This window comes from Lissotriton vulgaris, unplaced genomic scaffold (assembly GCF_964263255.1).
Source record: "Lissotriton vulgaris unplaced genomic scaffold, aLisVul1.2 SCAFFOLD_1138, whole genome shotgun sequence".
NCBI classification, from domain to species: domain Eukaryota; kingdom Metazoa; phylum Chordata; class Amphibia; order Caudata; family Salamandridae; genus Lissotriton; species Lissotriton vulgaris.
Window position 1 is genome coordinate 54,047 of NW_028244494.1, and position 18,493 is coordinate 72,539.

Genomic DNA, 18,493 nt, shown 5'->3' on the forward strand with positions numbered 1-18,493 from the left:
ACCTGGGCTGCTCTCCCTCATCGTCCCGTCCCCTGACGCTGGGTCGGGATATAGTGCCCCGTGTGGATTGTGAAGGCGGGACTCGCCTTGCCTTTGAACAGGACCAGGGACGGACTGCTGTGCTTCCTATCACTCACCCGGTTTCCCTTTGTGTTTGCTGCTAGCGGAACCCGCTTCGCGGGTCCCGCGTCGCCCTAGGACCGGGGCAGAAGACCTCTTCGTTGCAGAGCGGGACCGAGGGCTGCGAGCGTCGGGGTTTGGACTCCGTTTCCCAGGAGCCAAAGGGAAACCCCGAGCCCGTGTCACCTGGGCTGCTCTCCCTCATCGTCCCGCCCCCTCACCCTATTGGAGGAAGGTGTCAATAATAGTTGTTGAGTCCTGCTGCGCGGGAGCGCGCGGGAGCGCCCGGGGCGAAGCCCGGGCAAAGGGCGGGCCCTCTGAGGCCCTCGTAGGCCAGAGTAGGCCGGGCTGGGCCCACTGACTAACAACTCATTCCGCAGGCTTGTGCTACAGGCTAGTTAATGGCTACCTTATCCGTTGGGGGGTCACCTGGGAAGAAGGGCAAACTCCGCAATGGGTCTCTAGACAATTTCTTTTCTAAGGTATTGTCCGAGGGGGAAAAGGAAATGTCCATGGCGGAGCGCAGGGCTGAGCGGAGGCGTTCAATCGAAAGCTTGAAAAACAGATCCCTTCTTGACTCCGCATCCGTATCCTTGCCCACTGAGGGGGACTTAATTGACTTTGGGAGGGATACCGTCAGTCAAGAAGGCTTCCCACTCTTACTGCGGGACTGTACACCCTCACCCAGTGTATCCCTTGATCCTATAGTGATCGACCCACCTACTCAGATCCCTGTTGCCCCCCTGAAGCCTAAACCCCTCAAATCCAAGCTACAAGTGGTTGCACAGATACATGGCCCTCCACCATGTAAAAAAAGGAGGAAACTAAGGGTGGGGAAGGCCAAAGCTAAAATCTCCCATTTAGACTTTGGAAAAGGCCCTAAATTATATTCACCGCATGCAAGGGCCACTATGCAAGCTACAACTACTGTATTTCCCGAGGCTATACCAGTAGAGGCTACTTCGCTTGTTGTGGTCCCCTCTACACCAGATTTAGTAAATAGTCAGGGGCCCCTAGCTATAAACTCACCGATTCCTCTCCTGCCCCGAGGGGACCTCGAACTTTTATTGAGGTCTCTGTTGTTACCTGTGATTGAGAGCCTTATGAAAGTCGAAAATAGATTGACCTTAGTGGAGGTTGCCTTAAATAGCATGGCCTCGGTGACCAGGGCTCAGGGGAGTGGGGGAACACTACCAGTATCTTGCACTGGGGTCTCGTCTTCCGGGATGGTAAAACCCCCAGTAGTCACCTCCGCTGCTCCTCTCCAGACGTCTAGGCAGACTGCGCAGCAACAGGGAAAGAAGGCACCTGCTACCCAGAAAAATAAAAATAATCCCACAACGACCCCGATTAGTTCTGTAGCTGGGACAGATGGTGGCGCCAAAATGCCACCACCAAAGGCTCCCCCAGCTATTGGTAGCGAGAGACGGGGGGATGGGGGTCGCCCTAGTTGTCCGGTAACTAAGGTACCTCAAGTGGAAATTCCACCCCAGGCGGTGCCCTATGTAGTAGTCATGTCTGGGGTTCCCCCTCTAGCAGACAATAAGACGGAAGGTTATGGCCAACTGAAAAATAAAATAATCCACTGGCTGAGGACATTTAGGCCTATAGCCCCTAACGTGGATGGGGATATTGTACATGTGAGAAGGCTCCCGTGGCTGGGTAACACTAGGAAAGATATTGACGGGGATCTAGTAGTGGTTAATTTCAGAGACCCCCGTGCAGTGGATTACATTCTAAACTGGCCTTATGTGGGAGGAGGAAACTCTATCATTCCTAGGCCCTTAACCTACTTTTACCCGAGGGCGGCTCCTTACCCACCCACACGCAGGGATGAGACTCACGCCCCTTGGCCCAAGCAGTTTGGCTACAACAGTACCCACCAGGTACTTGGCCAGCATCAGTACTATCCTAACGGTCAGTCCGGTTGGTACACGGTTCCACAGAGTCACCACCCAAGCCACAAAGGTGCAATGGAGCATCTCAGACCCTTCACCCCCTTAGATACCTTCAATAGGTTTTCGCAGCTCAGTGGCTTGGAGGACTGCGACTGATGCTTACAGCCTATGGAGGAGGGAGGCGGTAGACAAGGAGCGGATCCCCAGCATGGAGGATTTATTTGTGTTAATTCCCAGGGGGTCAGTACTGATGACACTATTGGATCCCTATCGAATATGCCCCACTCTGTTGCCACGGATATGTTTAATGTTGTGCCCTGCACTGATTCTGAAAGCCAACCTGGTTGTGTGAGTAACAGCTACCAGCCTAGTGATGGGAGTTTGGAGGGGGGGGATTCTAGGGAAGGGCATTTTCCAGTTCACAAGGGAGCCAGAGTAATAAATCTGATTTCCTGGAACATAGCTGGGCTCAAAAGGAAATTAGACATTCCTGAATGGCATGAATTCATCGAGAAGTTCGATGTTTGCCTGTTCCAAGAAACTTGGTGTCTGTTGCCAATTGACAAATCTGGCTATACATCCTTTTTCTCCCCAGCAATAAGCAGTGGGAAGGGCAGACCAGCAGGAGGTCTATTGGTCTGGATAAGAACTGACCTAGATTGGGACATGGAATCTACGGACACCCACTGCAGTGATTTAATGCACCTTTCTTCTAGGGGCCATATAGAGGGGTTTAGACTTGAACTTTTTAATGTGTATGCGAGAGGGGGTGTGGGGGACAATGCATCCACAACCATATTGAGCCTCGACTCTGCTCTAGCCACTTGCCCTTCCTCAGCCAGAATTATGGTGGGTGGCGACTTTAACTGTACGTTCGAACCTCTTCTTGGTGATGACCCACTGGGAAATGAGGAGGACGATTTTAGGTGGTCTATCCCCCCCTTGACGATACCCCCCATTCGGAAATGGTCCGCTAGGGCAATCCAATTGAATGCCCTTACTAGGGAGCATAAAATACGAGCCCTTAACGGCAGGTCCCGATCTGATAAATTAGGTGCACCGACTTTTAATAGGATAACGGCCCCGTCCAGAATTGACTATATCCTAGTGAGTGCCAGTATGTGGATGGACCTTATTGATATGGAGGTGGTACCCTCACAGGACAGCGACCATAATCCGCTTTGCTGTAAGTTCAAATGGGGTAAATCGAAAGTGGAAGGGTTGAGTGTGTCGTTGAAACGAACCAAAGAGGTGATCCCCTACGAAAGCAATCGTAGATTGAAGTGGGATAAAGCTCAGTTAAGTGCAGACCAACTAGAGACCATCAAAATTACCATCGAAGACCTGCAGAGGGACTTGGGAGTGTTGGAACGGGAGGTTGTGGGTTCTCCAGGCTCTTCTTTACAACTAGATTCTGCATATAAAGGCACGATAGACCAATTAAGTCTTTATTTCTCCTCTAACGGGAAACCCCGTAGATCTAATAGGCTGCCCCCTATAACCAGCAACCCATGGTATTCTGCTAACTGCAGGGTTAAGAGGAAGAGTCTGTCAGTTGCCTTGCTCTCAAGGAATCCCAACCTGGTTAGAGCGGCCAGGAGGGAGTACGTGAGAGCAATCGATCTGGCAAAACGTGAGTGGGAGGAGGAGCACTGGAGGGAATTAACAGAGGCAGTCAGAAGGAGGGACTCGACGCAATTTTGGAATCTAATTAATGGAGCCAGACAGGGTAAATCCCAGCCACTAGCAACACATATAACCTGCCAGCAATGGTTCAAGCACTTCACATCTCTGTATGGCGGCAGCGATGATGCACCTGGCCCTTTGGTTTCTTGTGGGGAGGGAAGGGATCCTGACGGGGAGACGGAGTGTTTATTTATGGCCTCCGAAGTTGTGGCAGCAATTAAACATTTGACACCCAAAAAGGCAGCTGGCCCGGATGGGATCCCTGGGGATCTCCTGATTGCTGAACCCCTGGCATGGGCAAATTTAATAGCCACCGTAATGAATTTGCTCCTAAAGGGGCACCCCGTGCCAGACTCTTGGAAGGGGGCCGAGGTGGTAACAGTATACAAGAAGGGGGCTAGAGATGACCCTGCCAACTATCGTCCGATTAGTCTGATAGACATTGTCCAGAAAGTGGTTGGCAGGGTTATTATCACCAGGGTATGTGACTGGATGGAGGAAGAATGCATTCTGTCTCATCTGCAGGCCGGTTTTCGTCAGGGGGTGGGCACGGTGGACCAGGTCTTTCGGCTGTTTGGGATCTATTGGAAGGCAGTTACCATCAAAAAGGGAAGCCTATATATGGCCTTCATAGATCTCAAGACGGCCTTCGACCTGGTCCCCCGAGCCAAACTTTGGGAGATTCTGGAAAGCATGGGCTTCCCTGGCCCGCTCTTAAGATTGATTGTAAGACTCCATGAGGGGACTTATGCCAGGATTAGATGGGGTTCGCAGGGCCAACTGACTGATAGGGTACCTGTGAGGAGTGGTGTCCGTCAAGGGTGTGTCATGGCTCCGACTCTCTTCTCCTTGTTTGTGAATGGTGTGGTGGACCATCTGAGAGGAGAAGAGACGGATGCCCCAACCCTGGCGGGGGAAAAGATACAAACCCTACTCTTTGCTGATGACACCCTACTGATAGCTAAATCTCCGGTAGGCCTGCACAAACTCCTGCAGCGTTTTTCCACCTTCTGTACAGAGAGGGGCCTAACCATCAACACTACTAAAACCAAATTGATGGCCTTTTCACCCTCCAAAAATTTTAAAAACAACCTTCTCCTTAATGGGTCGCCTTTGGAGCTGGTTGAGGCGTTTGACTATTTAGGGATTCGGATAAACAGCCGAATGACATGGAAGGATCACCTAGCGAAAATGCTGTTGGGCCACAGAAGAGTCTCGGGGGTGATCCTTCGAGAGCACCGGGCATCACTTAGCAAACCAGTGTCCCCGGTAATGGCCATCTATGATGGCCAGATACTCCCGGCAGCATTGTACGGCTCCGAATTATGGGGGTTCAATAATGTAAACGAGCTAACCTTAGCGGAAAATAAGTTTTTGAGAGACGTGGTGGCACTCCCGGTTTCCACTCCCCTTATTCCCTTGCGGCTTGACCTTGGCAGACGCGCCCTAAAAGATATAGTGAGACTGAGACCACTACTTTTTTGGGTTCGCCTGAGAAGGACTAAGGAGTTGGTCAAATACGCGGAAGCACTGGACGAGTTAATTTTATTGGACTCTGGGGGTAAAATTGGCTGGCTGAAAAATCTGAGGCTATTGGTCTCCCAATTGGGTTTGAGCGATAGTTGGGAGTCCCAAGTACCCCCGCCCAAGATGGTTATCAAGAAATTATATTGGGATTGGGTCCAGGCTGAATCTTCACGTGACACATCAGGGGGGGCACTTACAGAGTCCTTTCTGGAGTGTAAGAGTGTAAGGAAGCTTGAACCCTTTTTGGATTTGATAACTAAACCTTTTGACAGGTCCCTCTTTTTAAAGCTAAGGTTCGGTACCCTCCCGGTGCATGAATTTGCCTCAAAATGGTCCAACCAGGGCGGTCCTCTGCGATCCTGTCCGGGTTGTGCGGCCCCTAAAGAGTCCGTGGCCCACCTTCTTTTTGCTTGCCCAGCGTATAAAGTGCCACGGAAAAACTGGTTAAAACCAGTATGTAAAGGTTTGGGGTTGAGGTGTCACCGCTCGGCATTACGAGTGATTACATCGGATGTATCATCTACCTCAGTGATATGCGGGGTGGCAAAGTTTCTAGGTAGCGCCTGGATTATTAGATCTAGATCTTTGGGGAAGATTGCACTGCCTCTATCTACCGTGAGTGGAGTTGTCTGAAGCTGCTAAGTTCGAGTAACTGGAGTATTTTCTGTCCTGTTTTTACTATTAATACGCTAGTGTTTAGTGGTAGTGTAAGTTTGGTCCTTCCCAGTTGCTGCTAGTACATTATTATGATGATTGTATTTTAACATTTTTTAACATGTATTGTTGTCTTTTATGGTGATTAATTTACCGAATAAAGATTTATGAAATTGCTTCGTCGAGCTCAGGCAGCACCTCCTCGACAGTAAATTGACGGACCCACGGCAGCTCGCCGCCGAGGCTGACCGGTGGGAGATCACCCGAGTAGGCCGGAGCGGGCCGCACAAACAGCACCGGAACAACCAAGGTCAGCACCGTCCCCGAGGAGGAGGAGGAGGCCAGGGACGAGGAAGAGACACCGCCCCGGCCGCCCCCGCTGCCAACACACCGCCCCCGGCCAACCGGGGCAACCCCCCAGTGCGCCCGGGGTACCGAGCCAATGTCACGTGTCACCGATGCCAGCGAGTCGGCCACTACGCAAGTGACCCGAACTGTCCACAGTACCAGACTCCGAGACCCCGCCAGGTAGCTGCCGCCGCCCTGGGGGGAGAACAGATCTCCGAAGAACAGGAGGAATGCGAGCAAGAACAACAAGAATGGGAACCGGCCGCCATGGTGCTAGCGTGCCTAGGGGGAAGAGACATGGTCCCGCGGGCTCCCCTACCCGCCAACACCAGAAAATATAGTCAGTGGGTGAACATTAATGGGCGCAGGGCCGAAGCCCTACGTGACACAGGAGCCAGTGTGACGGCCGTCCGCTGTCACCTGGTGACACCAGAACAGATCCTGCCGAACATTCTCTGCCCCATCCGTTCAGCCGACAATTCGGAGAGTCTCTGTCGGATGGCCTGCGTCCCCTTCGAATGGGGAGGAGTCTCCGGCATGCTGAAGGTGACGGTCCGAGATGATGCCCCCGTGGACTGTCTCCTGGGGAATGATCTTGAGAGTTCCCCGTGGGCCGCCGTAGAGAGAAGAGAGCACCTGGGGATGTTGGGCCTCCCAGACTGGGCGTGCGTAACCACCCGGGCCATGGCGGCCCGTACCATCCCCCGACCCGAAGAACCCGAATGGCCAGCACCTCCTCCCCCGGTCGCTCCAGTAGAAGACACCGACCCGACCGATCCCCCAGGGCCAACTCCCGAAGGGCTTGCTCAGCCCCAGGACCTTCCCAGCCTGGCTCAGTGGCGACAGGAAGGGGGGCCCACCCAGGAACAGTTCCGTCAAGAGCAGAAGACCTGTCCCTCCCTCGAGGGACTCCGCCAGCAAGCCCTCGCCCAGAGCGCAGGGGACACCTCCGGAGCCCATTGGATCTATTGGGACAACGACCTGTTGTACAGTGAACAGAGAATCGCGGAGTTAGGGGCCAGTCGAGTACTAGTGGTGCCCCTCCGCTTTAGAGACTTCTTGCTAAACCTGGCCCACGATGTCCCCCTGGCTGGACACCTGGGTCAAGACAAAACCTACAGTCGCCTGGTGACCCACTTTTTCTGGCCCAAGATGAGAAACGACGTCCTTAACCACTGCCGTTCCTGCCCCACGTGCCAGGCCAGCGGGAAGAGCGGCCACAAACTTAAAGCACCTCTGCAACCCTTCCCAGTTGTCACCACCCCGTTCGAGAGGGTGGGAATAGACATTGTGGGGCCCCTGGACCCCCGTACAGCACAAGGACATCGGTTCATCCTGGTACTGGTGGACCATGCCACCCGCTACCCCGAGGCTGTTCCCCTGCGAACTGTGACAGCCCCGGTGGTCGGCCGGGCCTTGATGGGGATCTTCTCCCGGGTGGGCTTCCCCCGAGAAGTCGTCAGCGACCGAGGCACAAACTTTATTTCAAAATATATGAAATCCCTCTGGCAACAGTGCGGGGTCACCTACCGATTCACGACCCCCTATCACCCTCAAGGAAACGGACTAGTTGAGCGGTTCAACCGCACGCTCAAAGGGATGATTGGGGGGTTGGAAGAGCCCCTCCGTCGCCAGTGGGACGTGCTACTGCCGTGCCTCCTCTTTGCGTATCGAGAAGTCCCCCAGAAGTCCCTCGGCTTCAGCCCGTTCGAGCTCTTATACGGACACCCTGTGCGAGGGCCCCTCAGCCTAGTCAAAGAAGGTTGGGAGATGCCCCCCCTAAAGACCCCTCCAGATGTCTTCAAGTACCTCCTGACCCTACGCAATCAGACCAGGCGATTCAGAGAAATGGCGAAAGCGAACCTTGAGGCCAGTCAGGAGGACATGAAGAAGTGGTACGATCAAAATGCCTCCTCCATCGAATTCAAACCTGGCCAACAAGTGTGGGTGATGTCCCCCACTGAACCATGTGCCTTACAGGACAAGTGGACGGGGCCCTTCAAAGTGGTCGAGCGCAAGAGCCCCGTCACCGATCTCATCGATATGGAATCTGCACGGAACCCCCTCCGGGTCCTCCACGCCAATAGACTCAAACCCCACTTTGTGCGCTCGGAGCTCAGCCTCCTGATGGCTACAGACAGCGGAGCAGAAGAAGACTCCGAGCCCCTCCCTGATCTCCTAAAGACCCGGGAGAAAGATGGTTCCGTGGACGGGGTCCGACTCTCAGAAGCCCTCACCCCGGAACAGCGCCAAGGCTGCCGGGACCTCCTGCTGCAGTTTGCGACCCTGTTTTCCCTCACCCCAGGGGTCACCCCCTGGTGCTTGCACGACGTGGACACTGGGGACAGTCCCCCTATCCGACATCGGGCGTACCGCGTACCAGATCGGGTACGGGCCTGCATCCAAGAGGAGGTGTCCAAGATGCTCACGCTCGGGGTCATCGAGCCCTCAGACAGCCCCTGGGCCAGCCCAGTGGTACTGGTCCCCAAAGCTGCCGCCCCCGGCACCACGCCTGAGCTCCGGTTCTGCGTCGACTACCGGGGCTTGAACGCTGTCACCAGAACCGACGCCCATCCCATCCCCCGAGCGGATGAACTGATCGACCGCATGGGAGCTGCCCGCTACCTCAGCATCTTCGACCTGACAGCGGGCTACTGGCAGATCGGCCTCACACCCCGGGCTCAAGAACGCTCCGCCTTTTCCACCCCTGATGGCCACTACCACTTCAAGGTCATGCCATTCGGCATGAAGAATGCCCCAGCTACTTTTCAGCGTCTGGTGAACCAGGTCTTGGCGGGACTCGAGGAATTCAGCGCCGCCTACCTGGACGATATTGCTGTGTACAGCCGCCACTGGCCCGACCACCTCCACCACCTCCGAGAGGTCCTGCAGGCCCTCCAACGGGCTGGCCTCACGATCAAGGCCAGCAAATGCCAAATTGGTCAGGGGTCCGTGACCTATCTCGGACACCAGGTGGGAAGCGGTCTGGTGGCCCCTCTTCAACTCAAGATCGCTGCCATCCAGTCCTGGCAGCCCCCCATCACGCAGACCGAGGTCCGCGCCTTCTTGGGGCTCACAGGCTACTACCGGCGGTTCGTGAGGGACTATGGCAGCATTGTGGGGCCCCTCACGGAACTCACATCCAAAAACCACCCAAAGAAGGTCAACTGGACCCCAGACTGTCAAGCGGCCTTCGAGAAGCTGAAGGCCGCCATGTGCACTGCCCCTGTGCTCCAGGCCCCCGACTACAGTCGGGAATTCATCGTCCAAACAGATGCCTCCGACCATGGCATTGGGGCAGTCCTCTCCCAGTTGAACCCCGAAGGACTTGACCAACCAGTGGCCTTCATCAGCAGACGTCTCCTGGCCCGAGAACAACGCTGGAGCACCATAGAGAGGGAGGCCTTCGCAGTGGTGTGGGCCCTCAAAAAGCTCCGGCCTTACCTCTTCGGTACCCACTTCTGGGTGCAGACAGATCATCGGCCCCTGCAGTGGCTAATGCAGATGCGGGGGGAAAATCCAAAACTACTACGTTGGTCCATCTCCCTGCAGGGGATGGACTTCACTGTGGAACATCGACCTGGCCAAGACCACGCCAACGCAGATGGCCTGTCACTCTTTTTCGGCCTCGACGAGGAGAGTCCCCAAGAGGATGGGTGACTCTCCCCGCCTTCAGCTGGGGGGGACGCATGTTGGACAGGCCACGTGAGGGGCTTGCCTCCTCCCCGCATGACAGGGCCCGAGCCCCGGTCCTCCAGATGTTACCCACAGAAGCAACCCGCAACCCGTCCCAGGCGGGACTCCTGCCCCCGGACATCTCTGTGTCATGTGGTCGAATCCCTTCCAGCTCCCCCGGCCGGCCCGGCCGCCATCTTGGACACTGCACCACGAGGCCGCGTGGCCTCAGATTGACCCTCACCCTGGGCCTGGCCAGGCCCCGACATCCCGGCACCACCATCCACCCAGGAGGTGAACGGCCCACTTGACAGGTCAATGGGAGAAAGAAGTGTCGATGGCTCTCCCCCGCCAGGTGCCGATCGCACCCAGCTCCCCCGGGCGCTGGCTCCACCCCCCTGCTGGGTGTCTGGACTCCCTCATCCCGGACCTCCCGACCTCCAAGTGCGAGGGTCCGGACATCAAAGGGCGCCAGACCTATAACTGGGGCAGCTCCAGAGCAGGAAGGCAGTTGTATCCTGGAGTCGAGAGACACCGCGACGAACTCATCCCTGACGGACTACTGGCGCTGCCGTAGTCCTGCCTTGCGAACGATTGTCCTGCCTGCTGGCGCTGCCGCAACCTTCTGAATCCTTCAACCTCGTCGGGACCTGCTGGCACTGCCGCGGACCGTTGTAACTACCATCTTCACCGGGACCTGCTGGCACCGCCGCGGACCGTCGTCACCTTCGATCATCTCGGGACCTGCTGGCTCCGCCGCGGCCCGACCACCTAGAACGCCGAGCTCGAGGATTGTGAGCTATCCATCGTATCATCACATCTACCAGATTGGTAACAAGACTGTCCCGCTACCCCATTCCCATCCAAGAGACTAAAATTCGAGGGGACCCCTGAGTCCAGACCTCCTTGTACCATTCTACCGTACTTAAAGATTGCTTATAAAGAACGTAAAACCTTATCTTTGTGTGGTGTACGTCTGTGGGGGGGAAGTTACTCGTCTGTACGATCGCTGGAGACGGCTCTCCCCGGAGACCTCTCCCCTTGTCCTCGGCCGACCCTCCCGGTCCGTCTAACAATATACTTTACCACATCCTGACCATCTTGGATGGTTTGAGCCAAATTGGCTTTAAATTCCTCTGGAATTGCTGGTAAGATCTCACCAACCCTGTCCCGCAAAACATTGGTATACCACCCAACAAGAAGCTGGTATTGACTGCTCTGAGGGCCAGGCTGGCAGGGGAAAATATCTGCTTCCCAAAGGTCTCAAGTAAGGTCAACCCTCTGTCTGGAGAAGTAGTTGGCAAAGAGTGGGGGTTCACTTGAACCACCAAACTCTCTGGTGTGGGGTGCTGTCTTAGAAAGTCAAGAGCACCCTGCACTGGCCTGAAGAGTCAATCAATCAATCATGGCATTTGTATAGCGCGCTACTCACCCAGAAGAGTCTCAAGGCGCTGGGGGGAGAGGGGTCCGTTACTGCTCGAAAAGCCAGGTCTTGAGTTGCGTCCTGAAGGAGAGATGGTCCTGGGTTCGCCGGAGGTGGATGGGGAGGGAGTTTCATGTCTTGGCTGCCAGGTAGAAGGATCTTCCACCGGCGGTGGCTCTGCGGATGCGTGGAACGGCGGCGAGGGCGAGGCTGGTCGACCGTAGCTGGCGGGTGGGCGTGTAGAAGGTCAGGCGGTTGTTGAGGTACTTGGGGCCCAGGTCGTGGAGAACCTGCCTATTTCGACCACATGCCCACACGAGTGTCAGTCAGAGCCTCATTAAATGGAAGCAAATGTTCGAACAGAGTTTGACTAGGTTGTAAAACTACTGATAAAACATTGTTTTGACCTCATTAGTGGGTAACTTCAAGTCAAAAACTGCTGCAGTGCATGTCATTCCTACACCAAAGGAGGCACTTTGTTCGGTCGCTGGTCTTATGGAGGAGAGGTTGAGTGGTGGGGAACCATAATGCAGTGTCAAGGAAGTGTTCAACCCACTGGCAGTTTGTAAGTCCAGAAATACATTTTCATCCTCATAACGTTTAGCAAGATACCCCCCTCGTCACCATCCTCACACCCAAAGGCAGGTAAACTCAGTTCATAGTTGGAACCAAATCGTTGTTGGAGCACTGGGGTATGGGTCTAACATAATGGAATTGTTCTGTCTTGATCTGAATGGACTGGGCCTGGTGGTGTCGGTACAGCATTGAGAAGTGACCCAGGTCAGGGAGAGATGGATTTGGCTCAGTCAGTGAGGAAGATAGGAACGGAGTCTTCCTCTGGTGCCAGTGTCTGTCAGTGGGATCGGCATGGATCTTGGTGGCGGACTGGAGTTCCGCTCCAGTGGCAGAGCGGAACCTGAGGCAAATTCTGGAGGCACAAATGGGGGACCTGCTGGTAGTACCCCAACTGGAGGCTTCTGCAAAATGATGGGGTAAAAAGTGTGCGAAAGGGAGCCAGAGATGGGCCAACAGCCAGGCCAGGGGGCACCATGACATCCTCACGACTGCACAAGTTGAAAATGCCAGGACTGGGATAAATCCCACATGGTCTTTTTGTGCTTTCAGTTTGACTTTGACATACTGGAAGACTTGGACTTCGACAATGACCTGTCGCAGGAATATTGTCAGGAGTGGGAGTGGGTCAGCGCCCTAAACTTCGAGTGGGAGCCGGACTTCGGTGATGTACAACTCGCATTCATGCTCTTGGATCGCCTTCATGATCATAAAGGCGCACTCCATACAGGACTTGAAGTTGAACCCAAACATCAGGTGTTAGACCTGACATCATTGGCGTGAGTCTCCCTTCCGTTTTGAGAGATTGCCTCCTCTGTTTTGATATGTTTTTGCTGGATGTATGCTTTGGGCATTGTCCCACTGCTAATCAGTGCCACAGTGCAAGTGCTCCCCATGTTAAATTGATATACTGATTGGATTGCATGATTGGGTTATTTGATTTATCTGTCAGCCCATAGTACAGTGCACGTGTGCCCAGGGCTTGTAAATCAAATGCTGCTGGTGGCCTTGCAGCACTGGTTGTGCCACACAAAGAAGCAGCTTGTAAAGTGTGTCTCAGGCCTGCCATTGCAAGGCCTGTGTGCAGTCTAGCACTGCCATGTTGACTTGGCCAAGTGCACCCACTTGCCAGTCCCAAAACCTTACCGTTGCTTCATATTAGACACCCCTATTGTAGGCCCAAGGGCAGGGTGCATTGTAAGTATAAGGTAGGACATGCTCTGATGTGTGTAGCATGTTCTAATAGTGAATTACAGCCATTTTCGTTTTTCACTATTGAAGGCTACCTGTTCTCATAGGTTAGAATGGGCAGTTAGATTTTTACATTCTTATAATCCTAACTGACTCAGGGAACAGGGTAGAAATGCGAATTTAGTATGCCTGAACTCAGAATAATAAAGTACATCTTTTAGTAAAGTTTATTTTAATATTCTGTGTTTGCAAATACCACTTTTAGAAAGCAGGTATTTGCTTGCCTAACCATTTGAGCCTGCCTCTGCTGGGCTGTGTATTCCTTGTTTGGGTTTGTGTGTGACAGGGCTGGGGAATTCCAGGAGACAGGCTGGGGCAGCCCAGTGGTGAATAGAGAGATCTGCATCTAGATGGGAGGGAGGAGTTACACCTGGGACCTGAAAAGGGCTGGGCCTTCCCTCTACAATGTTGGCTCCACCCCCTGTGGCTTGTCTGATGTCTCTGCCCTGCACAGTGAAAGGAAGAAGAAAGTCATTTCAACAAAGTGCTCAGGAACTGGTTTGAAAAAGGCAGAGGCCTCTCTACCTTCAGAGAACAAAGGATTTTGGGGTATAAATATTGGGACCCTGATCCCAAGAAATTCGATCACTTCGGGAACAAGAAACCTTTCTGCCAAGGAGAAGAACCAGGGAAGCTGCAGGAGTTTGGACTGCCCCTCTGCCAGTGTGCTGTTTACTGGGTTGGCCTGCAGTGGTTGCTTCATTGCCAAGGGAAAGGAGAAGGAACTTTGTAAGGACTTTCATCTACAGAATATTCTCCAAGGGCTTGAACTGTGCTTGCCTTCTGCTGAAGTCTCAGGGACAAAAGACTTCACCTCCAGCTCCCTCCTGAATTTCCTTGCTGGGAATTCTGACTCCAGTCACTTGTGTGCCGCTGGGAGCTGGAAGCGCGACACATCAAGAAGAGCGTGTCGTCGCCGCAGCTGAAATCATCGCAACGCCGGAGAAGCGAGCCTTCGCCGCATCTCTTGGAAGCGTGTGTTCATCAAAGCTTTCTGCTGTCGCATCACCGGAGAAGCGTGACGCCATCGAGAGAGTCGCCATCGCATTGCCGGAGAAGCGTGTCGCAGGGCCTGTCGCGTCTCCAAAGTACTGAGTCGTCGCAAGGCTGCCAGGCCGTCATCGCATCGCCGCATCAAGGGTGACATCTTCTCGCATCGCAACCGGATCGTCGCATCGCATCAAGACGTCATCTTACGCACCGCAACGGGCCCGCAGCCCGAGAATCTACGCATCACCTCCGCACCTGTAAGGCTTACGACGAGTCCCCTACTTAGCGCAAGCATTGAGGAAGGACGCAACCGTTCCCCCGGGTCACGGAACCGATGCATCTCCCTTATTGCGAGCCTTTTGTTCACTTTGCGTTACACATCTAGGTACTTTGTTGAGAACTTTGTCGCATTTACCAACAACTTGAACTAAGAGACTTTAATCATCTTTTAAGGAACCTTAAGTGTAGTAGTGTGGATTTCTCTTGTTTGTGGTCTTGTGTTTAAGTCTATATAAAGAATACTTATTTTTATAAAACCTGTGTGTTTTCACTGTATTACTGTGTAAATTCCCAAATGCTTAACACACTGCCTCTGAGATAAGCCTGTCTGCTCGTGCCAAGCTACCAAGGGGGTGAGCAGGGGTTATTAAGGAGTGTAATCCCCTTATCCTGACTTAGAAGTTAGGGTCCCTATTTGGACAAAGGTGATAACCATTGCCAACTAGAGACCCCCAGATCTAACACCAGGCAGAAGTCATGGAGATCTGTCACAGACATCTGTTTGCAACAGTCGCAACAAGGCTCAAATCCTGTACTTTTACGAGGGGATACAGCCTTTGAACACTGGAAAAAGTGCAGGTGTTCAGAGCGCCCTATCCTGGGCCGGCGTTAATAAGAAACATCTTGATTAATATACATGACTTGCCATTTTGGAAATGGTTCTGCGATGTATTCATATTTAATGAATATTTTGTAGTACGCTGTGATGGTAAATTTTTGTTGCATGGATTAAATTATACCGCAAACTTGGATTTTGCAATCAAATCCAATTTTGTGAATTACCACTTACCCAAATATAAAATTTGACAATATCACAGTTAAATCATCTTGAGGCAAAATAACCACTTGAAAGAAGAGATCACACTCGAAACTGGCTTACATTTTTCTCACGCGGCTTCCACCAACGCCTCCCCCCTACTTTTGAAAACATTTGGTAGGCACAGTGTATACCTGTTAAAACGGCCGTGAAGACTTGCTTGTAGTGGGAAGGAGACTGAAATGAAGTCGGGATAAGGACTTGCCTTTTGGGAAGGCTGGCATTTTCCACCGTTGTCTCACTGGGGAAAGACAGTTCGGAGATGCACATGTTCTGTAAAACAACAAATCACATGAGAAGTGCAGTGTGACCAATATCTGTTGCAGATGTTCTACCTTAATGACTCATCGGCCCAAGCTTCCTGCAACTTAGTCTGGACTGTCGCACGATCAGGGTAGAACATCTGTACGCAGATATGAACAAAACAATAACGAATGATACATCCCTAACTTATATGGCCTGAGCATCAATTGCAGACAACACAGAGAGCGGCCACTGGCAAAGCCAATAGGACTGCCATTGGCAAACTGGTGCAACGGTTATTTTTTTATTGCACACTTATGCCACAGAAATACAAGTTTTAAAAAAAGAAAGCATGCTGCCACCTATAAGCGGTCACATTATGATTGCAATATAAATGTTACATTTAAAACATTAACTGGAGTAGCTGTTTTAGTAACTAATGTTTTTTAAATAATAAACCATTCAGTTGTGCTTTGCATTACATTATTATTTGGGAAGGTGACAATAAATCGAATTGCAGGCAGCTGCAATGTTACTGATCACAGGTAGACACATTACTACAATGTCACTTAAACTCTTTCTAACAGTAATACGAACAAGCATTGCCAAAGCCAATCTCGGCAATGCGAGAGCTATTGGCTTTGTCAATGGCATGTCATTTAGCATTGGGATGAGCTGCAAGAGGCAGTGAAATCCCAGTCTTAGTGTCTGTGAGCCATCTGAGTGAACAAAGATGACTTTGGGATACTATTTTAACGAAACCCACACTTGCTAAGGTTTTCACATAATGTTTACTCCAGCACAGGCTCTGAAATGAAGTAAAAAGCATTACATTAAGCTTTGCTCACATTTAATTATGGACACAAATCAATGAGTTAAATCTGGAATCATTTTATGGCGCTCTTGCAAGTACCCAGCCGATCCCCACCGAGACCAGGAAGACCGTCACCCAGGCCCTCGTCACCAGCCGACTGGACTACGGCAACGCTCTCTACGCCGGTACCACCGCCAAGCTCCAGAAGAGACTCCAGCGGATCCAGAACGCCTCAGCCAGACTCATCCTCGACATCCCACGAACCAGCCACATCACCCGACATCTGAGAGACCTTCACTGGCTCCCCGTCAACAAAAGAATCACCTTCCGCCTCCTCACCCACGCACACAAAGCCCTACACGACCAAGGCCCGAGCTACCTCAACAGCCGGATCAACTTCTACGCTCCCAAACGCCACCTCCGATCAGCCAACCACGCCCTCGCCGCCGTCCCCCGCATCCGAAGAGCGACTACAGGAGGAAGGTCCTTCTCCCACCTGGCCGCCAAGACCTGGAACTCCCTCCCTCCCGACCTGCGCCTGACCCAAGACCACCTCTCCTTCAGGAAGAAGCTGAAGACCTGGCTGTTCGAGCAGTAGCGGCACCCCCCCCCCCCCCCTCCCCCCCAGCGCCTTGAGACCCTACGGGTATGTAGCGCGCTCTATAAGTGTCATTGATTGATTGATAGTGTGTTTATGTGTAAACATACTCAGAAACACATGTGCTGTGTTAACTTGTCTGCAGTGCAAGGCACACCATTACAATGCGTAAGATCAGCACCCCGGAAGCAGGGACAGGAGAGCCACAGGCCAGGCCCTACAGGATCCAGCGACAGAGGCACTGCTGATGCCAATTCTACCTCTCTCTCGCTCCCTCTACAGATGAAGCTGAGTGCAACCTAGAACAGTGGCTGCAGCCCACTCGCCCTGGTTGTTGAAGAGCCTCCATATCTTGGTGAACAGGATGCCCATACTGTGGCATTGCGCTTGTCCGTTGCACGTATCCCATGCCTGATTTGTCTGCCTCTGAGGCTACAGTCACTGCCTCGGCATGCTCTGGGCAGCCTGACACTGAGCGCCCCGCTCAGCTGGTCAGTGGCTGCAGCGCAGATATGGTTCCCCCCTGCCCTGGTCCCTGTTCACAGCCCCCACTGCACCAGCCCGCACTAGCTGTGGCAAACTACCAAACCCAACGCTTGAGAGATATGACCCTGGAAACGCTAGGGTACTTAAGGATAGACATGGAAGAAATACTTTTACGTTTACAGCAGCATTCTTACAGAAGAAACGGGTATGTTTAATAAAGTGAAATTACAGTAGCAGCAGTGTCTTACCAATATTAACATTATTTCAAAAAATGGTTTGTACATTATTAGTAAGACTGTTGTAAAGTAAATGCGCAATGTCGACGTCACTGCTTAGAGCATTAGCATTAAAAATAAATGTTTAGGTTCCAAGAAAGACTTTTCAAGCTTTAACGTTTGGTCTACGCAAATCAGGATATAAAGATTTACAAACAGCTGTTATTGTGCCAGTCATTACAGGAGGTGTTTAGATGAGGTTGACCAAACACATAGAGCGGCACAGGATTTAACAAAATAAAAAAATGCCACTGGTCGTTAAATAAAACACCAGCTTCCCTAACGAGTGGGGAGACTGATCACCCATAAAAAAAAAAAAAGAAGTAGTCCCGAAACAATAGATAAAGATGGCCCCAGCATGAGTTTAACAGTACTTGGTAGGTGCTCTAGGAGAGGGCTAAACACGGAAGAGGCTTGACATATGCTAGCCTTTGACAAATGGGGAGAGAGAAAAATGGAGTGAAGATGGTGCCGGCAAATGGGAAGCCTATAGGCGGGCTGTAAACCCATGAAGTCGATACAGCATGTCACTTTCATGACAGTGCATGCGCACCGTCTAGAGCAGACACCTACAAACGAAACAGAAAATAAATAATCATCTAACTAGATATCCAAAGTGCATGAGACCATATTTAAAGTTAATATTAAAAAAATTAAATAAAGTGAGTTCACTATGAACCAGCTTTATCATCGAAGAGAATTGAAACATTTCGACTGATGTGAACAATATCCACAGGCTTAGTGCACAAAAGGTAAGGTGGGTTTACCAAATGCTTCAAGGTGTATGCAATGGCGGCAGAAGCAAAATGTAAATTGCAATTTAACAGGCCAACAGA

The 18,493-nt window shown here is 52.2% G+C and overlaps 1 protein-coding gene across 1 annotated transcript in view; it reads right to left on the reverse strand.

Annotated features, from left to right (window-relative positions):
- Positions 1 to 18,493, reverse strand: part of LOC147667214 (5'-3' DNA helicase ZGRF1-like) — a gene marked incomplete at its 3' end in the record, with an annotated part of 340,063 nt that overhangs the window by 51,196 nt on the left and 270,374 nt on the right. The window contains exon 14 of the mRNA XM_086948844.1: positions 15,376 to 15,514. Coding sequence (XP_086804970.1) covers positions 15,376 to 15,514 — 139 coding nt within the window. The remainder of the gene's footprint in view (positions 1 to 15,375; positions 15,515 to 18,493) is intronic.